This window comes from Capra hircus, chromosome 3 (genome assembly GCF_001704415.2).
Source record: "Capra hircus breed San Clemente chromosome 3, ASM170441v1, whole genome shotgun sequence".
Lineage (NCBI taxonomy): Eukaryota > Metazoa > Chordata > Mammalia > Artiodactyla > Bovidae > Capra > Capra hircus.
In genome coordinates, this window is record NC_030810.1 from 15,369,416 (window position 1) to 15,382,391 (window position 12,976).

Sequence of the window (12,976 nt, forward strand, 5' to 3'; positions counted from 1 at the left end):
GAGTCGGTTCTTTTCCTCTTACCTGCCTCTCCTTCTGCCCCACAGGAGGAGGTGCGCCAGTCTGTGACTCCCGCCGAGCCCGTCCAGTACTACTTCACGCTGGCTCAGCAGCCTACTGCTGTTCAAGTCCAGGGGCAGCAGCAAGGCCAGCAGACCACCAGCTCCACGACCACCATCCAGCCTGGGCAGATCATCATTGCACAGCCTCAGCAGGGCCAGGTCTGTGAGCAGCAGAGGGTGCCGGCCCAGCAAGATAGCACCCCTTAGATTTGGGATGGGCAGAGTGGGGCTGGGGCAGATGGGCAGTCAGATCATTGTAGGGCACTGGGTTTGGATTCTGAAGACCTGGACTTGCCCCCAGACCTGGCCGCTGAGGTGATGGGTCACCTAGTCTCTCTAGACCCTGGCATCCTCATGGGTCAAATGAGGAAAGTGCAGTGAACAGGACGTTCTCTGGGGTCCCTAAAACATTTTAGGAGGAAAAACGTCTCTAGATGCCCCCTTGAAGAGAGTGACATATTCGTATAAGGTCTTTTAGGTGGACTCCATGCCTGCGGTCTGCGTCTCCCCACCAGAATTGGAATTTGTATCTTTAAAGGGGCGATCAGGCATCGTTGCCAGATAACATACATTTCCTCTCCTTTTCCTCATTTCTGTCTCCCACTGGATGTGTCCGCTGACCTTCTCTTTTTATAACAGTAATCAGAAGATTCCTTCTCTCCCGATAGTATTGTTGTGAAAGCAGTTAATATCCACATTGTTGGGGATCATGAAAGGCTGAAGAGAACTATGTTTCCTGAGCCCTGACTCCCTATCAGTCATTGTATATCCATCAGACGCTGAGTGTCCTCTTAGCTAAAGTCCAAAGCTGTGTTGAGGATACAAGGATGAATCAACAAGCCCCTATTTTTAAGAATTTAAGAATCTAGTTGGGGCTACAAATACTTACAGATTATACCACTCGCCATGTGGGAAGTGTAAGATATTCTTAGGATTGTGTAGAGGGTGTTATGGGAGTGCTTCACAAGGGGTACCTGACAAAAGGTGTGAGGGAGGTGGTAGCAGAGAATGCCAGAGAAAAGTTCTCTGAAAGGAACAGTGTGAGGCTTAGAGGGAACAATGGAAATGAATCAAATAATGTGGGGAAGGAGGGCTTTCCCAGGAGAGGGCACAGCATGAGCAAAGGTGGAGAGAAACAGCACCGGAAATGGTAGGAGGGGAGGGTAGAGTGAGCACAGGGGAGCATCTAGGCAGCTTGAAAAGGCAGGCAGAGGACACATCCTAAACAGCCATGTGTATCCTAGTAAGGAGCTGCTGCTGCTGCTGTTGCTGCTAAGTCGCTTCAGTCGTGTCCGACTCTTTGCGACCCCTTGGACTGTAGCCTACCAGGCTCCTCCATCCACGGGATTTTCCAGGCAAGAGTACTGGAGTGGGGTGCCATTGCCTTCTCTAGTAAGGAGCTAGGCCTGCCTAAAGAAAAAACATTGGGGCAGAGCTAGATTCAAATTATTATGGTTTTAGAATTTATTCCCTGCTCACTTTTTTATCCATAATTTGAAAGTTTATGGAGGTGCTTGCTCTTTGCCAGACACATTGCTAGGCAGGAGGGGTTTAAAGATGACCACATCCCAGTCCCTGCCTCGAGGCATTCACTGCAGCATGATGCCTCAGGGACCTCCTTTGGCCGGTGCTTGTGCCTCCGCAGTGGTGAGCGCTTTGCCTGCCTAAGGCTTTATCCCCGTACCAGCAAACTTCAAGGGAGTCTGCCAAGAGCTGGCCCTGATTGGCTAATCATTCTGAAAAGCTCATGACTATTGTGCCCCGACTGCAGGGCACGCAGTATGTGACTTGACATCTGCCAGGCTAACATGAGCCCTCATTTTCCTGAAATGATTTAGAAATACCTCAGAAATCCTCTTGGGAAAATTGAGTCGGTAGTACAGTGATGACTTGGCAGTATGCTTTTTTTTTTTTGGTCAGCGAGAATTTTATCTACCTCTTCTCTGCCACACTGAACTTGCTCAGCTTGGAGCTGATAAGGCTTGTGAGGATGGTGAACTTGGTTCCTCCCGGCATCTCCCAGCTCGTGTTCCCCTGTCTGACTGGTTCGGGAAGGCCTTGTTGGCTATGCTTTGTCACACCTCCCTAGGTCTATAGGAGTGGCTCTTTCAGGTTGAGCTCAGATACCCTTATAGGACCAACACATATTAAAATTGGGAAGAAAGTATATTTTGGTCAAGTGAATCCTATGTTTCCCGTCATAAAATTGGAAACATTTTACGGAGGTTTGGGGAGCCGGCTAAGTTGGAGATCATGGTGTCACAACAGGAGATGTTTCCTGTTGACTTGGCCCACTGCGTGCATGCAGTACCCTCTGTCATCTTTCTCCCTACCCTCCTACAGTTCGTAGTCATTTCTCATCTACAGTTCCCAGAACACCTTCCCCTTCCTAGGTAACATTACTGCAGAGTAGACCTGTGCGGTCAGAATGTAAGTGCAATCGGGATAACAACATCGACTGAAGACCAGAATTCATGAAGACTCTGAGTCATCTTAGGAGGTGATTCTTGATTTCAAGTGGGGAGAAATCGTACCCAAAGTGAGGGCTTGGGGTGCAGGTGTAGTTAAAGGCTCTCCTAGCACCACCACCAGATGAGCAACTTACACTGGAAGCTGTAAAGGTCGCATCTTTACGGGGTAAAGACGTGAGATTTAAAGAAATAACTGACCCTCTTGACAGTTTGAATCCACTGTCTCTCGAAGGAGCAAGTTTCGATGGGTTGGATAATCCTCTAAGTGTGTGAGACACAGAATCTTTGTATACATTAGACAGAAATTCCTTAAATCTGAGATTCCTATTTCTAGAAAGTTAAAATTCTTGGTAAATTCTGTTCAAGTGTTAAATTCTATTACTTACATAGCCTCAATTAGGATCCAGGTCTTAACTGTGTCCGGGTCTTAAGGGTGTTTGCCTCTCCTGCGGGAAGCCATGCTGTGATCCGGAGCAGCCAGCCGGCCAGCGTGGGCTGGAGTCACTGACGCGTGGGGATGACAGCCGGTGTGCCCCTGATGTTTTTTCCGGGGCCTTGCATGCCGGGGAAGCAGCCCAGGGTCCTAAACTGACCCCACGTCCCATTTGGTTTGCCCTCCAAACTCACCTGTTCCAGGCTTGACTTCAGCCATGTCTTGGGAGAATTATCATAGTTGCTTTTAATTCTTTTTTACCATACGTGCCTTTCTGTCACTGAAGGGGCTGTGAAAAGTTGCAACATTTGAAGCATAGAGAGAGGTATTGGGGTTGAGGCAAATACTTTGCACTCTGAGCCAAAAAAATCCATTCGGCTTTCCTGTCTTTTATTTTGGAGAATGATGTTATCAGTGCTCTGAGTGTGCATAGTCCCAGGGGACTCTGTAGGTTGAGTATTGTTGGTATTGAGATGAGGTCAGGCATTCAGGAGGGTTTGCTCCTGGTTAACTGCTCAGCATTAACCCCTTGGTAGGCCTGGGCTCTGGGCTAGAACTCAGTCAGCGTTTTCATGACTCTTCCTTCCAGACCACACCTGTAACCATGCAAGTTGGAGAAGGTCAGCAGGTGCAGATTGTCCAGGCCCAGCCACAAGGCCAAGCCCAGCAGGCCCAGAGCGGCGCTGGGCAGACCATGCAGGTGATGCAGCAGATCATCACGAACACGGGAGAGATCCAGCAGATCCCGGTAAGCCTGCCCTGCCCTGCCCTGCCCTGCCCTGCCCTCGGGTCTGTGCGGCGCTGTGCGCGACAGTGTGATCAGGAACGGTTAGAGGTTTCAGTACACACATACACACGCACACACACAGACACACACACACAGACACTCAGACACACATACACACACAGACACACACAGACACACAGACACACACTCTCTCTCTCTCTCTCTCTCTCTCTCTCTCTCTCTCTCTCTCTCTCTCTCTCTCTTTGTTGTAAACCTAGACCACAACTGGCTTCACTGCATACTCCCTGCTTTCCTTTAATCTGGGTTCAGACTCGCCGCTATGGGGCAGTGCTTCTAGAGTTCCCCTCCCGCCGCCTGTGCAGAGAGGTCATTGTAGCCACTATTCCATGCCAAGGCCCAAAGGCCCTGTGAGGCAGTTCTGTCTTGATTTGCAGAGAATAAGAGGGAAGTGTATAGAGAAGGCCATAAATACACTTGTTGCATATTCATGAGTCAGTTCCCAGTGGAGCCTGCAACAAAGTGTATTTTTGGCTTTCATTTAACTTATCCATTGCTTCACTGTGGACTGCTACTTCCTGTGTGCCTTGAGGGATTTCATTTCTTATATTTGTTGGCTTTTTCACTTGTACTTGTTTTTTTGTTTAAAAAAATGAAGAAAGTCCTCGTCGTAACATGTGCCACCTAGTCATTGGTCAGCTTGCCACAAAAAATGTGGAAAAGGCATGACATAGAGCAGGTCTGTTCCTACCACTCACCTTTCCTATTGTTAATGAAATGTTGGCAGACACAGAACCTCACTTGGACTTGGCTAACCACTTCCTCTTTGAAGGAAGCTTGAAAAGTATCCTTAGCTCTATTTTGGGTAGCTCTTCTTAATTAACAGAGTAATAGGCCAAGAGAAAGCTGAGGAAAGGGGGCTATGTGCATCACTCTATCTCTGTCTTTGTCACCTCTCTCTGTCTTTTTCCCCACCCCCTTCTCTCCATCTCCTTCCCCCACCCTTCCTTCTTAAATAGGGCGGGGTTGGGGTGGGGTGACCACATGCACATAAGCATGCATCGATTTCAGATTCCTTGCAGCCACCAACCCATGACTTCTCTCATAAGTGGTTCTCAATTTTGCATGTGAGAGCACCAAAATAAGATCATCTAAACCAGAGTAGAGTTCCCACTTCATAGTAACTTTAACCTGAGTCTTCTACAGACTTGGGGGCACAGAAGACTTGTTGCAGAGTTTAGGGCTTAGTCTTCACTGTATGCCTCTGCAGGAGTCTGCATTTTTAGACTTAGCGGAGTGCTGGTTCCCAGGAAGGGAACTGTGCTCCTCTTTGGAAAGCCCAGGGAGTGGGCTTCTTTGCTCTGTTGCTGTTCAGTTGCTAAGTTATGTCCAACTCTTTGCGATCTCATGAACTGTAGCACACCAGGCTTCTCTGTCCTTCGCTATCTCCCAGAGTTTGCTCTAATTCATGTCCATTGAGTCAGTGATGCCATCCAACCATCTCATCTTCTTTTGCCCCCTTCTCCTGGCCTCAGTCTTTCCCAGCGTCAGGGTCTTTTCCAGTGCGTCAGCTCTTCTCGTCAGGTGGCCTGAGTGTTGGAGCTTCAGCTTCACCATCAGGCCTTCCAGTGAATATTCAGGGTTGATTTCCATCCAGGGGGGTGGGCTTCTTTGCTCTGTGGTTAATGTTAAAAGGTTGTGAGGGTCCCCAGGATTATCCCTGTGGTAGAGGATTGAAGAGCAGAGCGTCCCCAGATATCTAAGCCCAAGCCTAAAAGAAGAGCTTGCTTCTAAGAACTGCTTAGAACTGTTCGGCTCACAAGTTTTCAGTCACATTTGAGTTTCTGCAAAGTGCTCTTTCCAGCAGGGAAATGTAAAATCCCTATGGCCAGCAGTATACCTTCCCCCACTCCTGGGACCAGGCTTCTTGCAGTCTTTCATCCCATGTCCTTGGCTGGAGTTCTGGAGACTCCTGGGACCAACCAGCATCAATATCGGCACATGAGGTTTCCCAAGCCTCCATGCAGCTGTCTTCCTCCTCGTAAGCAATTTAACGTTGGCCTGGAAGCTGCATTGTGGGATGTAGTGGGGGGTTAGGCTTGGCATCACAACTTCCCAGCAACTCTTCTTGGCAAGTTCTCAGGAGAGAAATGACGGTAGGTCACAATATCTTGCCCTGTCTCCTTTAAAGCGGACTCTTAGTGGGTTTAGATTTTGTGTCCCTCCATCTTGCCTTAGACAATTCTGGAATGTTCTACCAGGAACTTCAGTGTTCCTCTTTTCTTGGTTCAGTGTTCATCTTTTCTTGATGGTTCAAATCCTCTTTGAAGCTGAAGTTTCAGAGAAGCAGTTTGATTTAACACTTGTATGCAGGAGTTTCATCCTATCGGCATTTACTCATGGAAGTAAAAGCCCATATAATGAAGTTAGCTCTTGAAGGCAAGAGGAAAATTTTCTCTAGGACAGAGGCATGACTTGCCTATTACCCTCAAGAAGCTCACCCTTAAAAGAAGAGCAGGCCAGACAGCTTTTTTTCTGGAGGGTGGTGTCTAGGCCCCCAGATGGAGGGAGACCATATCTGCTGGTCTTCCTGGAGCCTCTTTCATCTCCCATATCCCAAGCATGACTGTCCATAGTCTTCCTTTGCCGACTGTTTTCTCTGCTGAGCCACAGTTCCCCTCACATTGTGGCTGCCTTGGTCCTCTGCTCATCCTCACACTCAAAGCACTAATACTTTCATGGTATGCTGGAGCATTAAGAGGCCGAGTTAAGGCTTTTAGCATGCAATTAAATGCAGCGTGTGGTATTATTGTATTATCTGAGACTTAATCGTAAGCCTGAGGAACTCTTAAGGGCATTTTTGTAGCTTTAGTTTCCCATGATGGAGTAGTCTGTGAAAGGTTTATTGATTCAGCTTCCCCTTGGGAGGTGTTTGGCCAGAGGCTAGGGCTGAATACCAAGGATCCTAAAAGTCCCACAGACCCGCATTGGTCCTGGCTCTTGGGGACAGAGATAGTTAAGCAGGCCAGCTTTCTCTTCCAAGATGTGCAGCATGGGGCTGGGTAGTTCTCGGGCTGTGGTCCTGAATGATGGCCATCTGCTCTGGGCTCCTGGTGGATGGTGGGGCTCTTCTCAGTGTTAGATTAGCTAGGAACTGGAGTAGTGAAGGGTGGAGATGGAGGAGAGAAAGGCCCACACTTAAGGTACAAGCATTCCAATAATGTCAGACAGTTGGGCATAAACTCCTAGCATAAACTGTGAGCAGACAGCTAAGAGCCAGTGAATGCTGAGGGTCCAGCCGTGCAGCTCTCACGTGTGTGACAACACCCTCTGGGAATTTCCCCCGAGTCCATTCAAGGAGCATGCTCTTTTGTGTGACTGATGGGGTTGGGATGTTACGGTTTTGCTTGTTTGGGTCTCTGTTTAAAAGGAGCTTTTCAGAGTTGGCTTCTTTGGGTGGTGGGTAGGGGACAATCAGCATTTCTTGTCGTGGAAAGTTTGCCTGTTCGAGGTTGCATTCAGTCCCCTATGGTCTGCTTGTCTCTGCCCTTGCCATAGGTGCAGCTGAACGCCGGCCAGCTGCAGTATATCCGCTTAGCCCAGCCTGTATCAGGCACCCAAGTCGTACAAGGACAGATCCAGACGCTTGCCACCAATGCTCAACAGGTATGTCCCCCAGTGATGCAGGGCTTGAGTTGGGGACCAGCAGGAGCTGGCTTCTGACTGCAAAGGAGGGCTCAGCACACAACTCTCTGGCCACCTCATCTTTAGCAAGAGCCACCTCCACATTCTGCACATGTGTTCTGCACCCCAGGGGACAGATGGGGTTTATCAGAGGATTGGATTCAAAGTGTGTCTCTTCACTGTCCTCGAGGGACAAGGAAACACAAGGCAGGGGAAGTCTCAGGATACCTGAGGAGAGCCCGATGTGTGTAAAGGCGCAGGTCTGACTGAAGGAAATGTTTTCACAGGCTGCCTCATTGTCAGGCTCAGTTTCCATGTTTAAACCCGAATGACTGTTGTGTCCTGGCATATTCTGTGCCCTTTGGAAAGCTACTTAGGCTCCCCCCCCGCCACACCTTCTTGTGCCCCCTCCTCTCCCCTCACACCCCAAGATGTTGAATACTGTGAGCCACAGGTGCTGAGGGGGCCACCTCCCGGGGCGTGGGGATTGCAGGTGTGGGCATTATTTGCAGGGGACATGGATGCTGGACGGGGAGGCATTGTTAATCAATTCTTTTGCCTCAGACCCAAAAAAGCAGTGATCGTTTAAGAGCTGGACTTGTCTGGCCCAGTTGCATTTCTGGTGATGTATCTGTTGACAGTGGTGACAGAGCTGAGTTTGTGGAGCAGGTCTCCAAAGATCTCCTCTGGGAAAATATGAGGAATGAGCCCAAAGCAGGGCTTCTGAGTTCCGTGTGGTCTCTGGGATGGTTAAAGGGAAAAGCCTCCAAATCCAGGCTTCCTTGGCTTGCTCACTGACAGGGAACCACATCTAAAGACTGCCCCACCCTTTAGTGTGCCCGCCCCCTTTAAACTTGTACGATTCTAGCCTAAGATCCAGAAACTTTCTGTGGCAGAGGATGGGAAGAAATGAGAAGGAAGAGTTCTTGGTTCCCCAGAGGTCAAGTTTGGGACCAGGAACTAAAGCCAGAAAGTGGGGAGAGTTGGGTGTTACAGAGAGGAAGAAAGAAGCAGGAAGAGGCACCCAAGGACAGGCAATAGTCTTCATAACAACCGATTGACGGATTGTAACAGTTTGGCACTTAGTAGGTGCTCAGTAAATGTTTGCTGAATGACTGTTGAATAAATTATATGTAAATAGAATTTAAAGGTAAATGAAACTCTGTTCAACTGATGTGAAGGGCAGTCCTGCTGACCACAGGGCACAATGAAAACCTCATCTATGAGGTATATTTTCCATTTGTTTCAGGATCACTCCTTTATCCTGCAGGCATTTCTTCAGTACTTCCTTTGCACTGGGAGATGGAAAGACAAAACTTAACTCCTGCCCTCGTGAGAGGAGAAAGATTCAAAACAGAACAGTAGTTCAGAAACCCCTTTCACACCTGTCCCCTTGTTGTTCTCACAGCCCCATGGGTAGGCCTGATGGCTTGTTTTTGGCCATTGTGAGGACACTCGAGAAGACAGCCCTTGCCTTGCAGGGTGGCTGTGATGATTCCAGGAGAAGGTACACAGAAAACATGAGCTAGTCAAATGCTCCATAGATAACACATACACACACAAACATTCTTCAGTCTTTTTTGAAGTCTACCAAGCTGTCTCTAGCAGCTGGCATTAGATGATGGCAGTTCTCCATGCCAGTAAATTCCTTTTAAAATGTATTTAAAATGCCCACATAAGATTTTAAGTACGTGTGACAAATTGTTTCCTTACTGTCCCCCGCCCCCACCCTTGGCCCAGAGGGTTGTGTGTGGCCTGTCTCGGAAAAAGTACTTCATAGGTTTGCCACAAGGCCTTCTAGGGCCAAGGCCACCTGCTTGCCAGGGTGTTTCATATTCCAGTGAGATAATCTAAGTGATAAGGGTTTGGTTTGGAGCCCACCGACTACTCACCACTTTGCCAAGTGTTTGCAGTCTGCCATCATAGGTTGAAAGACAGACTCTTAGGGTTTCTGCCTAAACTGTAAATGTTGTGCCCTGTCCTGTCAGCATCTAAGAGCTAGGTGTTTTTGTTTTGACTTGAGCCTCAGCCCTCAGAAAGACCTTGTAGTGAGGGGTGGTTTTGGGTAGGGGTGGAGTTTGGGTGGACATTAAGAGAGATGGTTGCGGAAGTTGTATATTGGCATCTCCATGGGCCTGTCTGTGATGCCAACTCTGAGTAGCCATCAGTGCTTGGGCGTGGGGAGGGACCCTTGCTTTCCTGCTACTCGTCAAGCTGCTGTGCTGTGCCAGGTCTCATTCTGGGCACCTCGTATGCACTGTCCATTTGATCTTCATGACCCTCTCCTGGCTGGTAGGCTGGTGGACTGCTGGACCAGACCCTGCAGCTCATCTGCCTACTTTGCCTTCTTGATTCCTACAGATCACTCAGACAGAGGTCCAGCAAGGACAACAGCAGTTCAGCCAGTTCACGGATGGACAGGTAGGACGCCAGCCAAGGCAGGCACAGAGGATGGGGAGTTGTTGGAGGGCAGCAGGTGCTATCTGTGGGTTTGGTGCTTAGGGGAGCTGTCCCATCATCTTCTAACAATAAGTGGACAGAAGTTGTTAGAAACAAGTCTTGGCTGTCCTCTAGGTTTATAGACTTGTGGGAGTTTAAAATAACCCTAGACTTTATATAGCCCCCGTGCCCATTTTACAGATGAGTAAACTGAGCCCTAGAGGTGGGAAGTGCCTTGTCTGTGCTTGCCTGGCTATTCATTGCAGAGCCAGGACTAGCATGCAAGTCTCCAGTCTCCTTCTTTAAGAACAGCTTTTCTCTAAGCTGTGCTCTTTCTAATCTCATGGATTAGTTGAAATGCAGAGAACACGTGACCTCTCCGCTCTCTCTGTGCCTGGAATTCAGTAATTCTAAACCCACGTGAGGAAGGAATCTTCCCTTTTCCCTCCGCCTTTCCCTCCGTGCTCTGGCCCCGGAGACCGCTGAGGACATGGCAGGATGGCATGCGTAAGCCTATGCTCTCTGCTGCCCAGAGAGGGGAGGAGCTGGCATCCAGACCCAGCTCTGGCTTCTGCCAGCACCAGGTGCTAGGCTCACACTCAGGTCTCCTGTGTCAGGGGGTCTTAGCCGTGGGGTTTCTGTGGAAACACCTGAGAAGTTGTGTCCAGTTGACCCTAACCTTTCTTAGTGGCTCGGTGAGCATCTTCTCTACCCCTCACGGGTCTTGGCTATAGGAAGCAACTAATCCCAGGTGACCTGACTGCCCATCAGGGCCTGTGCATGGGCCTCGGCCTGAACCAGACACTCTAAGGAAAAAGAGAGGGGATAATCCCTACCGCCCCTGCCAGTGAAGATTACCAAGAGTTGGGGAAATGCTGACTTCCAGGCTGCTGGTACAGTGGTTCAGATTGCTTGTGTTTGTCAGAGGAACAGCATGCAGCAAGCTTGAGGCTCTGAGCTAACGGGATAGGCAGAGCCCAGAGAAGTGAAAGCCACAGGAAATGCAACCCCCCTCACCTCCTCCCTGCCCACCCCCCTCCCACCGGCTGGCGCCTCCTGGGTCTGCTGCCCCCAACCCAGCAGACTGCTGCTTCCCCTCCCCCTTCAAATGCTGTGCAGTGGGTGGTAGTTGAGGCATCCGGGGGCCCCCAGCCAACTCAAGGCCCGTAGGGAGCTGCATGCACCTCTCCCAGGGGTGACCTCACTCTCTCCTCTCTCCTCTCCACTCCTCTCAGCAGCTCTACCAGATCCAGCAAGTCACCATGCCTGCTGGCCAGGACCTCGCCCAGCCCATGTTCATCCAGTCAGCCAACCAGCCCTCCGACGGGCAGGCCCCCCAGGTGACCGGTGACTGAGGGCCTGAGCTGGCAAGGCCAAGGACACCCAACACAATTTTTGCCATACCCCATGTTCATCCAGTCAGCCAACCAGCCCTCCGATGGCAGGCCCCCCAGGTGACCGGTGACTGAGGGCCTGAGCTGGCAAGGCCAAGGACACCCAACACAATTTTTGCCATACAGCCCCAGGCGATGGGCACCACCTCCCTCCCCAGAGGACCCCGCTGACCTCCGTGCCTCCTGCAGGCTAGGACACTGGTGCACAACGCCCTGAGCCTGGGGGCCGAGATTCTCCAACAGAAAGATGCAATATTTTTTATTTCCTTTTTTCTCATTTTTATTTTCTCCAAGGAATCAATATTTCAATATGTTGAGCTGTGTGTCCAATGCTATGAAATGAAAATATTAAATAACATATTTATGGCATTTTCTCAGAGTGTGGTTAAGAAATATTTCTTTTGTTTTACTTTTTTGGGTTCTTACCGCCACTTCTTTTAGGAGCAGATTTCCCCAGGGGTGTGTGTATCTCCTGACTCTTAGAACAGCCGCTGCCCCAGGATTCGCCACCATGTTCTGCCCTCAGGTGAAATTAGGTGACATGTGTAGCTTCCTTTCCACTAGTGCTCTTCTCCCTGGGCCCTGCTCCTGCCCCAGAGCTCTGTGGATTTTCCTCCAGAGGCCGTGGGAACATTCCTTGCATTTATAAGACTCATTTGCCATGGAGAGTGGATGGTTTCATTCCCAAACCCTTCTTTTCCAGGGACCCAAGGAGACTAGAACTTTGTGCATACCCCTCCACCCCCCGTTTTCAACTTTATTTTATTTTTAAATGCATTAAAAATTGTGCTAGTCTCCTTTGCTGCATGGACTTCAAACTGCATGAAATGCAATAAATCTCATTTTAGATAATTTGGAGTCTGGGTTTCTGTGTCTGAGGACATTCATGGGACCCTTGCTTGGGGCTGCCTGCCTGCCTGCCTTACTTCCTGGGCTGTGTGTGGCACGTGGGCCAGATTCAGCCTATGTCCTTCTTGATGGAGGATCAAGAGAGCATCGCTCACAGAGGAAGGTCTCTCTCTCCTTCAAGCAAGGCCTTGAGTAAGTCCCTCCACTCTGGCCTTGGCACGTGCTGGCACTCTGAGCTGCCTGCTATGGCCATGCCCATTACCAGGGGCCTGGCATCTGCCATGGAGGGCGGCCCAGGCCCCTTGTCAGCCAGCAGGTCAGAAGGCGTCTACAGCCAGGACTTGCTGCCTATCAATTGAAGTAGGGAGCAGAGAAAGAGCATGCCACTTCTTCACTGGGCACAGAGGCAGTGGTGAGCTGTCTTCCTTACCTTCACCATGCCATTTACAGCTAGAATGAGGCCTGATGTCATGGGAAGAGCAGAGAGCTGGGTGCCAGGAGAGGACCTCTTGTTTTCTCAAGTAGTAATATGTCATAAAACCTTGGGCAGCTTCTTTCCAGGACTCTCTAAAGGGGTGGAGGCCAGGCTGGGGAAGAGGCTTTAATAGATGATTTCAAGTCTGACTCTCAGACCCACATAATTCCCTCACCAAATATCTCCCATTGTCAACCATGGTAAGCCCTTGGACATCTATTTCATTTTCAGTTATTTACCTAAATGGACCTTACCTTACGCCACAAGAAAAGACGATATGTCTTGCATTGAAAACATACACAGTGAAATTATAAAACATGACAGAATTAGGAAGACTATCATTGAGTAGGAAATCTGAATCACTGAAAACAAGAACAAATGTTCTGGTTGCAATGACGGAGACAGAGTTCTTAAAATGAGGTTTCT

The 12,976-nt window shown here is 49.5% G+C and overlaps 1 protein-coding gene across 7 annotated transcripts in view; it reads left to right on the forward strand.

The window, feature by feature from the left end:
* Positions 1-12,078, forward strand: part of NFYC (nuclear transcription factor Y subunit gamma) — a 66,090-nt gene extending 54,012 nt beyond the window's left edge. For 4 of the 7 annotated variants that reach the window (XM_005678629.3, XM_018042463.1, XM_005678630.3 and 1 more), the window contains 5 exons: positions 46-219; positions 3,554-3,712; positions 7,268-7,375; positions 9,755-9,814; positions 11,068-12,078. In XM_005678629.3, coding sequence (XP_005678686.1) covers positions 46-219; positions 3,554-3,712; positions 7,268-7,375; positions 9,755-9,814; positions 11,068-11,187 — 621 coding nt within the window. In that variant the 3' untranslated portion in view covers positions 11,188-12,078. The remainder of the gene's footprint in view (positions 1-45; positions 220-3,553; positions 3,713-7,267; positions 7,376-9,754; positions 9,815-11,067) is intronic. The other 3 variants (XM_018042445.1, XM_013962939.2, XM_013962937.2) reach the window with 3 other exon arrangements.